The sequence below is a fragment of the Beta vulgaris genome, chromosome 4 (genome assembly GCF_026745355.1).
Source record: "Beta vulgaris subsp. vulgaris cultivar EL10 chromosome 4, EL10.2, whole genome shotgun sequence".
NCBI lineage: Eukaryota > Viridiplantae > Streptophyta > Magnoliopsida > Caryophyllales > Amaranthaceae > Beta > Beta vulgaris.
In genome coordinates this window covers 26,567,163-26,585,110 of record NC_079205.1, presented here as the reverse complement: position 1 = coordinate 26,585,110, position 17,948 = coordinate 26,567,163, and the positions used below count along the sequence as shown (strand labels likewise).

At 41.4% G+C, this 17,948-nt stretch overlaps 1 protein-coding gene across 1 annotated transcript; it reads right to left on the bottom strand.

Moving 5' to 3' along the window:
• Positions 1–10,453: 10,453 nt before the first annotated feature.
• Positions 10,454–12,076, bottom strand: LOC104884294 (uncharacterized). The gene has a single exon (XM_010668919.2). The coding sequence runs from the start codon at positions 12,074–12,076 to the stop codon at positions 10,454–10,456; it is 1,623 nt and encodes a 540-aa protein (XP_010667221.2).
• Positions 12,077–17,948: the final 5,872 nt, after the last annotated feature.

The window sequence follows — 17,948 nt, the reverse complement described above, 5'->3', positions numbered from 1 at the left end:
AGTTAACTGCTTTATTAAAATATCATTTACAAACTCAAATAATGACATATGTTATAAGAGTGTACGTCTTCCTAAACATATATATCAAATTTAAAGTTCGCAAAAGGAAATGATAACTTTAACATAAATTTTACAACGGCGAAATACTAATAATAGATAGGCGATAATAGAGTAATAAATTATAATCAATAATTATAAAATTTTCCAAATCGACACAAATGTTCATGGAACCACCCATTGCAACCTAGTATCGACAAAAGGATATATGAAAGCCTTCTAATCAAATCAACATTAAAGTTCACCCGAATCACCCAATAAACTTCATATCAACTCAAAAAGGAAATTAAACAAAATAGATAAAATGTGTCAATTTATCAAATTGACATACAAATCGAAGGAATCACCCTTTATGACCTAATATCAACTCAAACAAGTTCAAGATTTAGACTAAGTATATAAATTTCGTTTTCAAAGAATATAAAACAGATGAGTCAAAATCTGAGAATTAAATAAGACGTAATGAAAACAACCACAAATTGGCTATGAAATGAGAAAGCACTAAATATTTAAACAAGAAACAAAAAATAGTAAATGAGATCCTTTCACACATTTCTGCTTGAAAATAAACTTAATAATAAAAGTAAATTAGCAAGTAAAATAAAAATTGTCAATGATTACCTTTTAAAAAATATAGTTTGCATCTACATTTCAATCTATAACACCAAAACAATTCATTAGGGCACTTTTATGTTCAAAGACTATGAAACCTTATTACCACAATTAAAGGCTGAATAAGGATTAACATGAAAATACAGATATTTAAATAGAAATATATACTTCCTTCGTTTTTTTCACTCGCAACACTTTTTCTTTCCTCAACTCCAATGCAATTTTTGGGTATGAGAAATGTTACGTAGGGCTAGATTCGTAAATAATACTACTATCCCCAATAGTAGGTTCAACAATATGAGACTTGTGCAACAATGCCTAGACTTAAAACTCGATCCCGAGCTCTGCCTTCAAACCTGCAAAAAGGGACCCACCCTGGAGGTTTGGGTGGTATTTCCCCCTCCGAAGCTTAAGTCGGGTATTAGGAGTATGAAGGAGCTTTTAGAGAGAGAAGGTAGAGAGAGAGAATTTATGGTAGAATAACAGTACTATCCTCTAAAAAACGTACCTTTTTCCTAATTTCAAGGACTATTTATATTGTCTGAAATGACTGATATACCTTGATGTCACCCTAATTTGGGAGCATCTGATTGGCTAAGCAAATATGCTATGACATGTGGCAATCACTGATTAGAGAGTACACATCACCCTTTATAAAGGTGTTTTTTGTGTTTACTAGGCCTAGGCACAGATTGGGCCATAAGAAGGCCTTAGTACACCTTTCTTTATTCAGAAAAATGTACTTTACCCCTTATAAGCTTCTGGTCCAAGTACTTTACAACAACAAAAAGAGTGCCACCTGTCAGGCTGGATGAGGCCACGTGTCACGTCTATAGCCGTTGATTTTTAGGCTACAACATTTTCCCCCTTAAAAGAGGATTTGTATCGCTTAGGCGCTAAGACGATTGAAATTCTCTTTTAACATACGAGAACTGCCCCACTCCTTTTCAAAACGGAAAGGGCGCCATTTAGCCGGTCTCAATAGGGCAACCCTCAAGAGGCCTTTGGCATGAAACGCTCATATTACTGGAAGGGGAGGTCATTTTTACCTCTCTATAAATATGTCCCTTTGTCGTTTCTGAAATCACTTTTACATTCTTGAGAGAATTTCTAGAGAGAGAGACTCTGCCCCATTATTACCGAACTTTTAGAGAAAGAAAGAGCATTCGTCCAAGATCTTACTAAGTTTCCTCAATTCGTCCAAGGTTACGTTTAGTTCATTCCCTCCATCCGTCCGAGTAATTCAGCAGGTATCCCTTTCCTCTGTTTGATTCTTATTTTGCACTTTTCTTTCACATTGATATGGAAATAGTAATAATTATATGGAATTCTAGTTATGTTAGGATTCTATGTAATTTAGGGTTTTGAATTTCCGTTTATTTTAATTAAGTGTGTAAATGATAAAGGAATCCTATTATATTTGGAGTCTAATTCCTTATCATTTGAGTCAAAGTAGGAGTTTTAATAATCCTAATTATTGTTGGATTAGGCGTGTGAAGTACTTAGATAAAGATAGGATAATTATTTATCTTGATCCTTAAGATAAAGATAAATAAGTTTAGTTGTTTTTCTAATTCAATTAGGTTTAGGAAAATCTTTTATTATATAAAGGATTTTCGGCTATCAATAATATTAGTTTTTGAGTTTGAGTTATTTTGAGTTTCAGGAGAGAATCCACAACCCATGTTTTTACAAGTGAATCTAAAAACCTATTTGAATCGTGAGCTGAAATACACCTGGGTTCATCATATCTTGTTACTTTATAAAATAAAAACAACAAAAAGATCCAAACTTTCATTATCAAATCCACTAAACTACTTCAAGAGCCCAAACTTAGTGAAATCTTCATCAAGATTCACATCAATTGGTGTGGCTGCTCTTTTCCACCAATCCCACGCACATCCTCGCCCAGCCAGCTCGCCCAGCCTTGCCCTATCCCTCGCTCAGCGCGCATCCTTCGCGCCCAGCCTCCCCATACTCGCCAGCCATGTCCGATACCGAAGACAAAGCCGAGATGTACGCTGCCCTCAAGGCTACGCACGCGTCCATCCAAGCCACGCAAGACAATGTCGACGCCCTCGCCGCTCAGCTGGCTGCCATGGCCACGCAATTCCAGGACTTTCGGCGCGACAATACTTTTCCTCGCCAACCTTCCCATCAGCCTCGTCGAAAGGACGACTTACGCTTGGCTGACCTACCCTCCTTTGATGGTGATCTGGACCCCGAAGCTTATTTGGAGTGGGAACAACGGATTGAACGACACTTTGAGCACCGAAACCTAAGTGATGGGTCTCGCTTTTCCTATGCTATCCTTAAACTCACCAAATATGCCTCCCTTTGGTATGAATCTACCCGTACTAGGCGTGCACGAGAGGACAAACCACCTCTTGATTGTTGGTCCTCCCTAAAGACCAAGATGCGCAAGAGGTTTGTGCCACGCACCTACCGACAAGAGTTATTTGTGCGCCTCACGGCCTTGCGTCAAACTACCATGAGTGTCGAGCTCTACCTCAAGGAATTTGAGAGATTGCATATGGCGTGTGATATGAAAGAAGCCGACGAACAGAAAATTGCTCGCTTTCTTGTTGGGCTCAATCGCTCCATCGCCAATCTTCTTGAGTTACAACAATACGTCACGTTTGATGATGTATGTATTTTGGCTACAAAAATTGAACGTCAATTAAAGGACACTCGCACACGATCTCCATGGGCTGCTTCTCTACCTTCCCCTACCCCTTCGGCCACGCCCAGCCAACCTTCGCCTGCTACGACTTCCACTGACTCGTCGAGTCCTCACGCCAAGGCCGTCGCACCATCCTCGGCCGTCTCTCCATCAAGTGCTAAGGATGATCAAGCTCCAATTAGGGCCAAGAAACCTCAGTGTTTTCGTTGCCAAGGCCTCGACCACATTGCCCGAAATTTTCCTAACACAACCCTCACCACCCGCGAGGAATTAATCCTTTATTTGGCTGAAGAACGACACCCTCCGTCTCCTTCCATGGATGATGATGACTTTTGGTCGAGTCAACCTATCTGTGCCCCGGAACAAGAGCATCCTTCCTTGCTAATTCGTCGCTCTTTATTATCTTCTCACTATGATGATTCTGTGGATGAGCAACGTAACAATTTATTCCATTCAAACTGCATAATCAAGGGTAAAGTTTGTTCTTTTATCATTGATAGTGGTTCATGTACTAATGTTTGTGATTCGTCTATGGCTGAAACTTTAAATCTGCAAATGCGCAAGCATCCACATCCTTATAAACTAAGCTGGTTGAATGATGATGGCATTTGGGTACGTAAACAAGCTTTAGTTGGTTTTCGTGTTGGTGAATACATGGATCAACTTTGGTGTGATGCTTTACCTATGACTGCATGTTCCTTGTTACTTGGAAGACCATGGCAAAGTGATAGACATGTGATGCATAATGGTAAAACTAATGCTTATTCAGTTTTAATGGGAGATAAAAGAATGATTTTACAATCATTACCACCTAATAGGCGCCCCAAGGAGAAGGAAACAGAAAGCCAAGACAAAGCTCATGTATGCATAAGTTCATGTCATCATGAGGTTTTAAAAACTGCACAAAACAAAAAGGAAGGGAGACAACAACTTCTATAAATGCGCCAAGGTTCTAAGATGGATTTGGGAGACAAAGTATGGTTGTCACTTTCTGCTCAAAAGCTTCATGTGAATCATAAAGATGGAGAACCTATGGATGAAGGACCATTTGAGATTGTGGAAAAAGTTGGCTATGAGACATTCAAAGTGCTCCTAGGAAATGGAATATGTGCAACATTTCCATCTTGTGATTTGGTTCCATGCTTCCCAGACTAAAACTTGTGGACAAGTTTTTTTCTAGAGGGGAAGTTTGATATGGAAATAGTAATAATTATATGGAATTCTAGTTATGTTAGGATTCTATGTAATTTAGGGTTTTTAATTTCCGTTTATTTTAATTAAGTGTGTAAATGATAAAGGAATCCTATTATATTTAGGAGTCTAATTCCTTATCATTTGAGTCAAAGTAGGAGTTTTAATAATCCTAATTATTGTTGGATTAGGCGTGTGAAGTACTTAGATAAAGATAGGATAATTATTTATCTTGATCCTTAAGATAAAGATAAATAAGTTTAGTTGTTTTTCTAATTCAATTAGGTTTAGGAAAATCTTGTATTATATAAAGGATTTTCGGCTATCAATAATATTAGTTTTTGAGTTTGAGTTATTTTGAGTTTCAGGAGAGAATCCACAACCCTTGTTTTTACAAGTGAATCTAAAAACCTATTTGAACCGTGAGCTGAAATACACCTGGGTTCATCATATCTTGTTACTTTATAAAATAAAAACAACAAAAAGATCCAAACTTTCATTATGAAATCCACTAAACTACTTCAAGAGCCCAAACTTAGTGAAATCTTCATCAAGATTCACATCACACATCATTTAAGAAAAAATAGATTCGTCTTCTTCATCGAATATTCCCGGCCGCTTAAGGGTTAGTCTTGACCCTATAACAGAAAGCCTTTCTTCCTCGGCACATTCTAGAGTTGGGCCTATCTTGGCCGGCCATGCATTTTATTTTTATGGACATGCATGGCAAAGTCAGACGACCCAGTCTTTACCTGTGCAAGGTAATCTGGCGCGCGCCAAGCAAACATCTCATATTAGACGAGGGGTGAATCTCTGGGCCTCTAGCTCGGAAATGGACGTATCAATAGGCCGTGTCCCTGAAGGAGGGGAACGCGAGATTCAAAGTGCTCGGCCAGCCGACCGAACTCCCTCTCCTGAGATCGTCCAGGAAGAGAGGATTACACAAAGGACCTTCGAGGCCAGCCCGTCCGGACAAATTGCGGCGATGGACGAGTCTAATGAAGTGGAAGTCTCCTCAAACCCTTCCTATGACTCGGAGGAGCCGTCCACCACGTCTTCTGAAATCAGACGGAGTTTAGGTCCCCTATTAGACCCTAGATTTATCCTGGCCGACAATAGTTAGCTTGGGCGAGTAGGATCGGACCTTAGACATTTCTCCTCCGCAATACCAATGCCGGGGTTCTCCTTCGTACTGCCAGGTAGGGAGGATACCATGGTAAGCGCGCCCGCCGGCCACTTTGCCGTTTATTGTATGGCCTTGGACGCGGGGTTGCGATTTCCCTTGCACCCATTCATAAGCCGCCTACTTCACCATTACAACATTGGCCACAATCAGCTTGCCCCTAACTCATGGCAGAATATTCTGACTTTCTTGGCCATCTGTGAGTTAAAGGGAGTTGATCCCTCTTTGGCCGCCTTTACCCAGATATATTACGTATCTAAAGTCCCCAGAACAATAGATGGAGCTTAGTTCAACGTCTGCAACCGTCAAGGCTTCCTAACGTCTTGGGATAAAACATCTAAGATGCATGCTTGGAAGGTAGAGTTTCTATTCATCCAAGTTCCTTTTGAAGCAGTTGCCAGACGTTGCCGCTATTTCAGCCGAGCCCCTACTAATACCAGCCGAACGATTTCATTTCTGGAGCTGGAAGATGATTCCGCCGAAGAAATGATGGAGTACTTCCGAATTGCGGAGTACTCTACCCCTAATAATTCGTTCTTCAAGGGTCTGTCCAACTGAATTCCCTTTAAAGAGATGTTTCATAATGACAACTTTCTAGTCGTTGTAGGCTTGCGACACGCTGATAACAGCGGTATTTGCTCAGATTCCGCTAAGTAAATAGCTTCGTCTTATAATTGTATCATAACCTTAGTGCATTTTTTTCTTTTTCAGCTGCAGCCAAAGTCGTCCTGAAAAAGTCTTGGCTAAGAGACATAAGTATGTCTAAATTCACTAGCACGCTGTGGAAAGAGTATAGCAAGTCCAGCTATGAAAAGAGGACGAACACCTTGGTAAGTAATTTTTTTTTTTGGACGAACCCTTCTTCAGAACGAAAGACGTCCAAGATGCATCAGGCCGATCTCCTTTAACCCATGAGGCTCGTCCAGGGGATCTACATGTTGTTTTATTGACGAATCAGAGACCTGGACGCCCCCTGTTTAAAAGAGGAAGGCGCCCAATCTTTATAAGGCCAGCTTCCCTCTTTTCCTGGACCTCATCCTGGGTACCAACATGTAGGTTTCGTTAATGAGCCATTCAATCTGGACGCCCCCTGCTCTGGAGAGGAAGGCGGCCGACCTTTATAAGGTCGGCTTCCCTCTCTTGCATGACTTCGTCCTGGGAAGCAATATTGTTATTGATTTTCTGGACGAGCCCTTTCTTTTGGACGCATGCAGCTTCCAAGAGAAAGGCGTCCTAACCTATGATGGCCGTTTTCCTTCTTAGGGAAAGTGTCGTCCACAACACCTTTTTCTCTTTTCATTTTCTTGGACGAACTCCCACTCAGCTAGAAAATTTGTGATGACGGTCTCCTTCTTTGGCGGGACCTCGTCCAAGGGCCAATTTAGTTGGGTCTTGCTGCCCTCCATCTTTGGGCAAGCCTCGTCTAGAAAAATTTATGATTACTTTTTATCTTGACGCTTTTATATTTAACTTGACGTTTTTCAGAAAAATGCTCCAACGTCCAAGGCGTTGACGGAGAAGGCGGCTTCGAAGAAAAGACCGGCCACAATGGGGGATGCCCCTCCTCCCAAAAAAACTAAATGCTTCACGACCAAGAAAAAGAAAATCGACCGGCCTTCTATGCCTAAATTCGAGGTTCCTCCTTCAACGGAGGACGTTCCTCTTTCAGCCGAAGAGAAGGTCATGGTCCCATATACCGGACCAGTGGGTTTGACACCCCCTACTATTACGGAACAACCGGACGCGGTTGCTAATTTGGATGAAGTTGAGGGGCCGAACAGAACATTCCTCAGCCAGACGCGGCTAAGGACGTCTCAGCCTTTTCCGGGCCCGTAGCAGGGCTTGTTGTACAGATGCCACAAGCTTACAGATCGGCCTCTCAATCTTCTGGTGAGTCTTATTACTCTAACGTTGTTAGGACCTTGCACGTTGGCGGGTGTCCGATGAGTCCGTCCAACAAACTGGCCGTGGTTATACCCGTCAGAAATACTGACGAGCCTCCTCTTTCAAATAAGGCAAAGGGGCAGCTGAAGTAGCTCCTGACGGTTCTCTCATATTATCGGACGATGACTCCTGCGGCCTTTGCGAGGATGACTTCGGCCGATTGTGAGAAGCTCAAACATGAGCTATTCAAATGCTTCCCTGAGCCTTACATCAAAGGCTTAAGAGGGGCTTCATCTGGACATGTAGGCTACATGTCTCAACTGGCTGCTGAGGTACATTCTTCATTTCTCTGCCGTCTTATTTTTATACTGGCAAATTTGCCTACTTTTGCTATCGTCCTGACATACTTTAATCTTTCCTTTTTCAGCTCTTTGCTCGCAGCATAACTACCGAGGATTGGGAAAGATTTCTTAGGAAAGAAAACAAGCAGATTGTACGGGATGTTACCAAAGCTGCAGACCATACTCAATTTTCTATGGCCGAGCAGGAAGTACTGCATCGCCAATCAAGGGAGGCTTGGGAGAAACGTTCGGCCGAGATGGAGTCGGCCAACAAAAGATACCTGGTTCGTCTTTCGGAGCTTCTGGATGAGAAGGCTTCCCTTGAGCGGACTCTTACAGACGAAAGAAACACGACCCATTTGATGCCCGTTGAGCTTCGGAGAGAGAATTGTTTTCTCCGAGCAAAAAACCACGACCTGAAGAAAGAGGCTGCCGATGCTTTCGAGTCGGCCAAGGAGGCTGTAAATGAGGTGATAGATACCTCTGATACATGGGCTGTGAGGGCTCTTGAAATGCTTGCCAAATCCGAGGACGTTCCCAGACATGAGCGTCGTCTGGAATTTCAAGAAAGCCTTCAGAAAGCTTCCATGGCCGGAGAAGAGCTCCCAGTTTTTGAAGAATCCTCGGACGACAAGGGAGAGGAGGAGACCGATCCAGAAGCTTAAGCGGATGATACCAACAATCCTCCCGAGCCAGATGCTTAGTCTTCTTTTTCCTTTTCAATCTTGGCCACAGGCCTTTTGTACTTGGTGTAGCAGTTTTTTTTTTTTCTTTTAGCCTAGGTTGTAATCTTCTTTGGATTTTCATAAGAGAATCACTTTTTTCACTTATTGTCTCTTATTTTCATTTTGCTCATAGTCTAATAATTAAACCCAAATGACTTCCCAATTATAAGCAAATTGTTTTGCCGAAGATGCCGACATTCTCATCATGGACGATCTAATCCAATTATAGGTATAATAATACCAAGTTCAGAAATTGTTTGGCCAAGTTCAAAATTGTTCGGCCTGAAATGCAAAAAGTTGTTCGTCATAACTTTACTCCAAGTTTGCACCAAGGCTTTTTTCTATACAAGGACGTTTTGTTACTTGCATTAGTATATTTAACATGTATCCCCCCCTTCTTGGACGAAGAAATATTAGTAATTTTCTTTGTTCTAAGAAGGAAAATTACCATGCTTGATGGTGGTATACTATGCAAACTATAATCTAGGATTATGGCAATCCGTCCATCCTTGTTAAATCTTGTAATAACTTATTCCTTTACCAAGGTGGTTATCATAGTGAGTGGCCTTTGGACGGAAAGTAAGATCCTTTTACTAAAGTTTCTTAATTCCAGCCGCCTTCATTTAGGAGATTGATGTTAACTTTATTAGTTTATCATTTGCTGGCCTTTGTCATGTGTAATCCTTAAAGGATTTTGACATGTTGGCCGATCTCCTAATAGAGGGTATTTTTGTTTTGCTGTTCTTTTTTGAATATCGGCTTGGCCGATGGTGTGTGCCCTAATCAAAGAACAAGCCATAAGAAGCAAAGAGACAATCATAGTATTGAAGTAGATTTGTATTATATGAATTTTGCTTGGTTGGGAGCCAAGGTACATGTATATATTTCTACTTTTTCATTAATGTGCTATGGCACTTAGTTAGCAGAGAATTACACTTTTTCAATTACATCAGATGTAGTATTTTTTCAAAGTGTCTGAGTTCCACGTCCGAGGAACAGAATGGTCGTCCATATTTTCCAGACGAAAGGTGCCACTTTGAACTTCTTGGACTATCTTGTAGGGCCCTTCCCAGTTTGGTGTGAGCTTACCCATTTCTTTGGCACGACCGACTGCTTCCATTTTCCTCAGGACAAGGTCTCCCTCCTTCAATGGCCGCCTAGACACTCTTTTGTTAAACTCTCAAGCCATTCGTAGCTTATACAGTTGCATTCTTAATATAGAATTGCCCCTGACTTTAGGAACCTGATCCAAAGCTGTGCAAAGAGCAGCCCAGTTGGCGTCCTCTAAATAAAGCATGAATCGCAGAGTTGCTTCTTCAATTTCTATGGGTAACTCTTCTACTCATAGACCCTTGGCGTTGTCTAGCTCCTTTTTTATGCTGCTTGAGAGGATTTTGTTGAAGGCTTCTACCTGCCCATTTGCCTGAGGATGAGCAACGGCAGCAAAGTGAGCTTTAATGTCCTGGTCGACCAGCCATTCTCTGAGCTTAGGCGTCTCAAACTACGGTCCATTGTCAAAGACAATAGACTGAGGCATACCAAATCTTGTAATAATGTTCTTCCAGATAAACCCCTTTACATCATTAGTGGTAATCCCTCTCGTTGCTTCAGCCTCGACCCATTTAGTGAAGTAGTATACTGCTACTATCTCAAATTTCTTCTGGCCGACCGCTATAGAAAACGGCTCCAAGATATCCATTCTCCATTTGGCAAAGGAAAGGGGAAAAAGAACTAGAGTCAAATAGTCGAACGGCTTCTGATGCATGTTGACATGCCTCTAACAGCTATCACATTTCTTCGCATAAAGCAAGGCGTCCTCCTTGAAGGTGGACCAATAATACCCTGTCCTTAAGACCTTCTCTCCTAATGCTCTTCCCCCAATGTGAGAGGCACAAGCTCCTCCATGCAATTCTTTCAAGACATCTAACCCGTCCTCCCTAGTAATGCATTTGAGGAGTGGCCGGTTAAATGCTTTTTTGTACAATGTTTCATCCCAGAGCTCGAACCACTTGTCCCTTGCCTTCACATACTCGGCTTCCAAGGGATCTGTGGGCAGGCGTCCCGTTTTCTTGTAATCAATGATGGGGTCCATCCAGACATTTCCTCGGCTGAGGAACATAACTTGCTCTTGATCAATACTCTTTGCCGGCTTTACCTCCCAAAACACAGTTCGCAACACATGTCCTTCGGCCGAACTGGCTAACTTTGAGAAAGCATCGGCTTGATGATTCTCCGACCTTGGAACCTGGTCGAGAACAAATCGCTTCACTGTTTTTATCTCTTCTTGAATCAGCTTCATGTATTTCCTCATTGACGCCTCTTTGCATTCAAAGTCGCCATTTACTTGACTAACCACCAGTAGGGAATCCGTCTTTGCCTCAATTTCCAGGGCTCCTGCCGCTATGCACATTTTAATAACGGCTAGCAGTGCTTCATACTCTGCTTCATTGTTTGAAGCATGGAACTGAAATCTGATCGCATACTCAAACTTGTCCCCTTTTGGTGATTGAAAGATTATCCCAGCCCCGTTGGCAGTGGACGATCCATGCACCATCAGGGTCCAATGCCGCTTTCCCTCTGCTGGATCTTGGACGAATTCTATCGTAGGCCGAGTAAGCTCTACAATGAAATCAGCCAAGGCTTGACCCTTGATTGCTTTTGTAGACTCAAATGCCAAGTCAAACATGTTCAGCTCCACAACCCATTTTAGCATTCGTCCAGAGGCATCCATCTTGTGCAGAACTTGCTTCAGGAGCTGGTTAGTATAGACGAGGATACTATGGGCCCGAAGGTATGGCCTTAGTTTCCGGCTGGCCATGAGCAGTGCCAGGCCGAATTCTCCACCATCGAATATCTGCGTTCGACATCTTTTAGTACATGGCTTACAAAATAGACCGAAATTTGCACTCTCTTTCGGCCATGAGCAGTGCCAGGCCGATACAGCCAAGTATACAAACAGTTTTTCCCCTTCGGCCAGACTTATCAATCGAGGCAACTGCCGGAGATGCTCTTTAACCTGCTGAAGACCCTGCTCCGCCTCTTCCGTCCACTTAAGTTTTGCATTCTTTTTTATCATTGCGAAGAAATGATGACATTTATCTCCGGATTTAGAAAGAAAACGTCCTTGGGCTGCCAAGCACCCTGTCAAACGTTGAACTTCCTTAACTTTGGACGGAGATGTCATGTCCAGAATCGCCTGAATCTTATCAGGGTTTGCCTCAATTCCTCTCTGGTCGACCAAGAACCCCAAAAACTTTCCGGCCACCACTCCAAACACGCATTTCTGCGGATTCAACTTCAGTTTGAATTTTCTAAGAGTCAGGAATGTTTCTCGAAGATCCTTCATATGATCTACCTCTTTCCGGCTTTTGACGATCATGTCATCAATGTAAGCCTCCATATTTCTCCCCAGTTGTGGCTGGAAGACAATGTTTATGAGCCTTTGAAAGGTAGATGGCGTATTTCGGAGGCTGAAAGGCATCCTCAACTAGCCGTAGAGACCTTTCTCAGTGATGAATGAGGTATTGTCTTGATCCTCTAGCCACATTGGAATCTGATTAAAACGAGAATAAGCATCCATGAAGCTTAGTAGTGCATGCCCCGCCGTGGAATCGACTAACCGTTCTATTTTGGGCAGAGGAAAGCTGTCCTTTGGACAAGCGTTATTTAGATCGGTGTAATCCACACACATCTTTAAAGTTCCATTTGGCTTGGGGACCATGACTACATTAGCTATCCAATCCGGATAATAAGTCTCCCAAATGAATTGTGATTAGAACAGCTTCTGTACTTCTTGATCAACAGCTTGATTCCTAGCCGGACCCAAGTGCCTCTTTTTCTGCCGAATTGGCTTTTGACCTGGATCTATGTTTAGTTTATGAACAACAACTTCGGGATCAATTCCCGGCATTTCCTCGACCGCATATGCAAAAACATCCTCAAATTCTTTTAACAGCACGATCAATTCGTCTTTGATCTTAGGATCTAGAACTGACCCAATTTTTAGCGTCCTCTCCGGACATCTTTTATCCAAACAAATCTCAACCGGCATTTCCACTGGCTCTGGTCATTCTAGCCCAATACTCATGATGGCCATTACTTCTTCTGACGAAGCTTTTTCTTCTTTGATGGCCAGGCATTTCCTCTTCTTGCTTGGCAAAAGGATGGATGACTGAGTTTTTTCATCTGAGTTTAATCTACTTCATTCTTTAACTCACTTATCTGGCCTTTCACTCTCTTGGCCGGTCCTTCCTCTATGACCTTTGGCTACTCAGGTTTTTCTCCTTTCCATGATGAAGGTTTTAGAGTGGTTAGGTAGCATTGCCTTGCTGCTTACTGATCTCCATATAGAGATCCAATCTTCCCTCCATCGCACTCAAACTTCATTAGCATCAGATGAGTTACAATAACAGCTTTGATGTGGTTCAAGGTGGGTCGTCTGAGAATGACATTATAAGCTGTCAAATCTCGTACCACCAAGAACTTAACAAACAGCATCCTGGAGACCTCCCTGTCCCCAACCCTAACGGGCAAGGTGACAGTTCCCATTGGGTGGATTATTCCTCCCCCAAATCCAATAATGGGATGGTGGACTGGGACCAACTCATTCTCATCGAACTTTAATCTGGACAGACAATCTGCACTGATGATATCGGTTGAACTACCCGTATCAATCAGGATTTGCCTCACTCTGAGGTTTGTTATTTTCATCTCTACCACCAACGGCTCGTCATGAGGGGTCCTTATCTTCCCGCGATCTAACTCGCTGACGACAACCTTACGCAAAGGGTCAGACTCTGCCTGATTAGTAAGCATTATCTGCCCGAGCTCCCGTAAGTAATTTTTATGGCCGCGGTTGGTGGGGCCTCCTGATGCGAAACCTCCAGATATCAGAAGCACTACATCTTCGTCAGTGCTTTCATCTTCCTTTCTTCGGCCTTGACGATTATCTCTCTTCTAAGATTTTCTACCCGCTTGAGGTAGATAGGAATTCATCTTACCCTTGCGAGCCAAGTCTTCCAAAGCCCTTTTCAAATGCTTGCATTCGTTTGTTTCGTGGCCATAATCCTTATAGAAATGGCAGTACTTGCTTTTATCCCTATTTCTGTAGGGAGTCTTCATTTCAGCTGGTGCTTTCAGTTCATACTGATCTTTTCTCTCCATAAGAATGGAGTACTGATCCTTGCTGAACTCTATAGGCTCAGCTGATGTTGTTGGTTCAGCTCTTTTGCTTCTCTTAAATGAGGTTGTCATCGAAGTCACCGCCCAAGTTTGAGCTTTATTGGGGATGCTCTTCTTAGGCTGTATTGTTTCTTCAATCTTTTTTGCCTTCGGATGCTTTGCTTCCGAACAAACTTCCGTAGCATGGATGAATGCCTCTGCCTCCCGAAGGGTTTTGGTCTGAGTAGAAATCTTCTTCTTCACCAAATCAAACTTGAAGCTTCCTGGCCTTAGACCCCTGATGAAGGCGTCAAATGCCACTCACGCATTCAGATCGTTGATCTGTAATGCTTCTAAGTTGAATCTCTTCACAAAACTTCTTAGGGCTTCTTTGGGCCGTTGGATGATCTTGCCCAAATGCATGCTGGTCTTCTGTTCCTGCCGGTTTGCTAAAGTGGCTAGTAAACAAGATACTAAGCTTAGTGAAATTTAATCACTGAGTTAGGGGGAAGATTATTGAACCACTTTTGAGCTACTCCTTTCAGTGTGGCTGGAAAATTCTTTCACCAGGTAGCGTCATCAACCGCTTGATCATACATTAGAGGCTTGTATGCTGAAAGGTGATCATCTGGATCTGTGGTGCAGTCAAAAGGCTATATCGTCGGTAGCTTAACCTTTAGGAATGGGGGAGACTCCATGATTCAGGCCGAGAATGGAGTTGGCCAGTTAATCTTGAGTGCCCCAGCATGTCCCTCAGTGGGTATGTGCTCCCCACAATATTCTTTTAACACGGGAGTAGAGGAGATGTTAGCTAGGGCTTGACGCCTATACACCATAGGTTGTAAAACCGTTTTTTCTTGCCTTGGTTGAACAACCGAAGGTCTTTGACTTCTTCCTTCAGTTTTTGATGGGAGTCTTAATGGAGGATCCTTCATGTAAGGAGTAGACCTTGAGGCACGCTGAAGAGCAGCTGCCTTCTTGGCCTCCAGATACTCCCTCGCATCTGTCTCCATCTTACAACCACTGGGAAGAATATTATCTCCTGGACGGACCACCAACTTCCAGACCATCTTTCTTCTTGGTTCACTGACTGCTGGCTGCTTCCCTTTCTATGGCTGCTTCCCTTTCTATGGCTGCTCGGACATTTCCTGCCGAGGACGCCGGCTTGTCCCTGGACAGCCTTATTGAGACTGCCCCCTAGGCGGCACTACAGCGGCCTGGTCTAGATTGACCTGGAAAAACATCATTTTTATTTTGATTTCCTCTTCCATGACAGCGGCCATCCTAGTCTGGAAGTCATTCAAGACAGTTTCCAGATGGGCAGCTGTCACTAGACGCTCAGGATTTTCTTGAATGACAGGGTCTCTGCTCCGTCCAAAGAGACGAACAACAGCTGAGGGTCTATCTCTTCCTCTAGGTAGCCTTTCAACCCCCACCATATCTTTCACTTGAATCTCAAAACTTGTATTCCTAGCAACATTGGATGAGTGACCATCAATCATTGTTGCATCTCCCCACAGACGGTGTCAAATTCTATGTAGCGCTAGACTCGTAAATAATACTACTATCCCCAACAGTAGGTTCAACAATATGAGACTTGTGCAACAATGCATGGACTCAAAACCCGATCCTGAGCTAAGCCTTCAAACTTGCAAAAAGGGACCCACCCTGGAGATTTGGATGGTATTTCCCCCTCCGAAGCTTAAGTCAGGTTTCAGGAGTATGAAAGAACTTTTAGAGAGAGAAGGTAGAGAGAGAGAGAGAATTTATGGCAGAATAACAGTACTATCCTCTGAAAAACGTACATTTCTCCTGATTTCAAGGACTATTTATAGTGTTTGAAATGACTGTTGTACCTTGATGTCACCCTAATTTGGGAGCATCTGATTGGCTGCAAATATGCTATGACACGTGGCAATCACTAATTGGAGAGTACACATCACCTTTATAAAAGTGTTTTTAATGTTTAACTAGACCTAGGCACAGATTGGGCCATAAGAAGGGCTTAGTACACCTTTCTTTATTCAGAAAAATGTACTTTACCCCTTATAAGCTTCTAGTCCATGTACTTTACAACAGCAAAAAGAGTGCCACCTGTAAGGCTGTGATGAGGCCATGTGTCACGTCTATAGCCATTGATTTTTAGGCTACAACAAGAGAGGTTGAGAGGAGAAAAAAAGAGGGTCCATGTGATTGGAAAGAGATAGAGGGAAAGGAAAAACAAAAATAAAAAGTGTTGCAAGTAATTAATTATTTTCGTTTTAGGAAAGTTTAGCGGGTAAAAAAAACACGGAGGAAGTATATAAAACATAGATGGTCAAAATACGGTAAAAGTAATTTGTAGAATCTCTTGAAAGACCATTCCACAATCCTTTCTTTTTCACAAACCTTAATAAAACAATTGAAATTAAACGTTTTCAAAAAAGTATGTCAAAATAGTAATAATAGCAAAATTTGAAAGTTAAAAAATAACTCTAATATAAGTATGAAAGTTATTAATTTCAAAGATCTACAATATAATTTGGAATATTAACTCACACAAAAAATTTATGTAAATAATAAATAGATACGTAGTACTCACATAAAAACAACACTTGACTGGAAAAGAACAGAAAATATATACCATCTCACATAATAACATATACTATCAAGCAAACGCAATGCAACACACATGACTATATTAAAATAAAATAAAAGTTTATTTTTAAATTGCAAAACACAAAATAAATTAAACATACAACTAAACTGAGAAGGCTATAAATTACTTCGCTTTCGCTGTGCACTCTGATAAAAGAGAAAATAAATTACATGTAAGACGACCTACAAATAAGATTGGCAAGCTTAGTAAACTAATACAACCAACAATACAAGTAATTATACATATAACATATGCTCCATAAGCATGAGAGCACACCACATTCCCATAAGGCATCCCTTTACTTACTCTACCCATTACACTCTCATTATATTTAAACTATTAAACTTAATTCTATACAAATTTTATCTCCCAGGGAAAACTAATAATTCTAAAGAATCATTAGCAACTCTTTTTCGGAGTTTGTGACCGTTTTATTCTGATACCAACAGTAACACTCCCTCCTTTTACAAACACAATTCAGTGAAAAAAGAACATTTTATTTAAGAAATGGCGATAACAGAAATATCGCATGACGGAAATGTCAATCTAATCAAAGGCTAAAATTAAACTAAATAAAACCCATTCAAAATAATCCAAAATATCCATCAAGAGGCAAAACAACCTCATAAACCCAATATGGTAAATTTATATAAAATAAAACGTCTGAAAACAAAAATCCTAAATAACCTTTCTCTGATTTCCCATACACGAAATAATCACCTGCAAAATATATCAACAAACATCCACAATCAATAATAATGAACTTAAGATAAGCATACAAGATTCATTACATAAGCCTCCAAAATAATATAATAAGTTTTTGAGAAAGAGCATAACACCAGTGCATCGCAACCCACTTCCTAAGGTTTGTCAGATCGGAATCTCCAGAAAGCCTATGGGTTTACGTACCCTACTGTCAGTTTATAATAATGACCGATGTTAGTCGAGTACAAACACTCGGGCAACTACAGGGGGGGTGAATTGTAGCTGGGGAGATTTTCTAACTTTTTGCGGAAATAAAAAGTATTTATCTAAGAAAGAGATAAATGCATAAACTTGAAAGAAATAATAACACGGGAATTTTTACAAGGAAAACTTCCTAGGCCCAATAGGAAGAAAAACCTTGACCATGAGGGATTTTGACTCAATTCTATTTACTAACTTTAGGCCAAACGACTCTCTTTTGTACAACCTAAACTTGGACCTTCTCTGTTCCTCTAGGAACTTATTCCCAGTCACATTGTTCCCCCTGAACAAGTGACTTTCTCTCTTGACTTCACTAGAAGTCTTTCTTTCTCTCACTTTTCTTTCTCTTTCTCTTTTCTCAAAATGATTACAGATTTTGCCACACAACCCAATCTCTAATACAGTGTATAATAATGAAAGAAGAGATAGAACCGAAAATCTTTTCACTCAAAATATTACAATAAAATTCTGAAAGCATAACTCTTAAGTTTGTTACGCACAACTATTT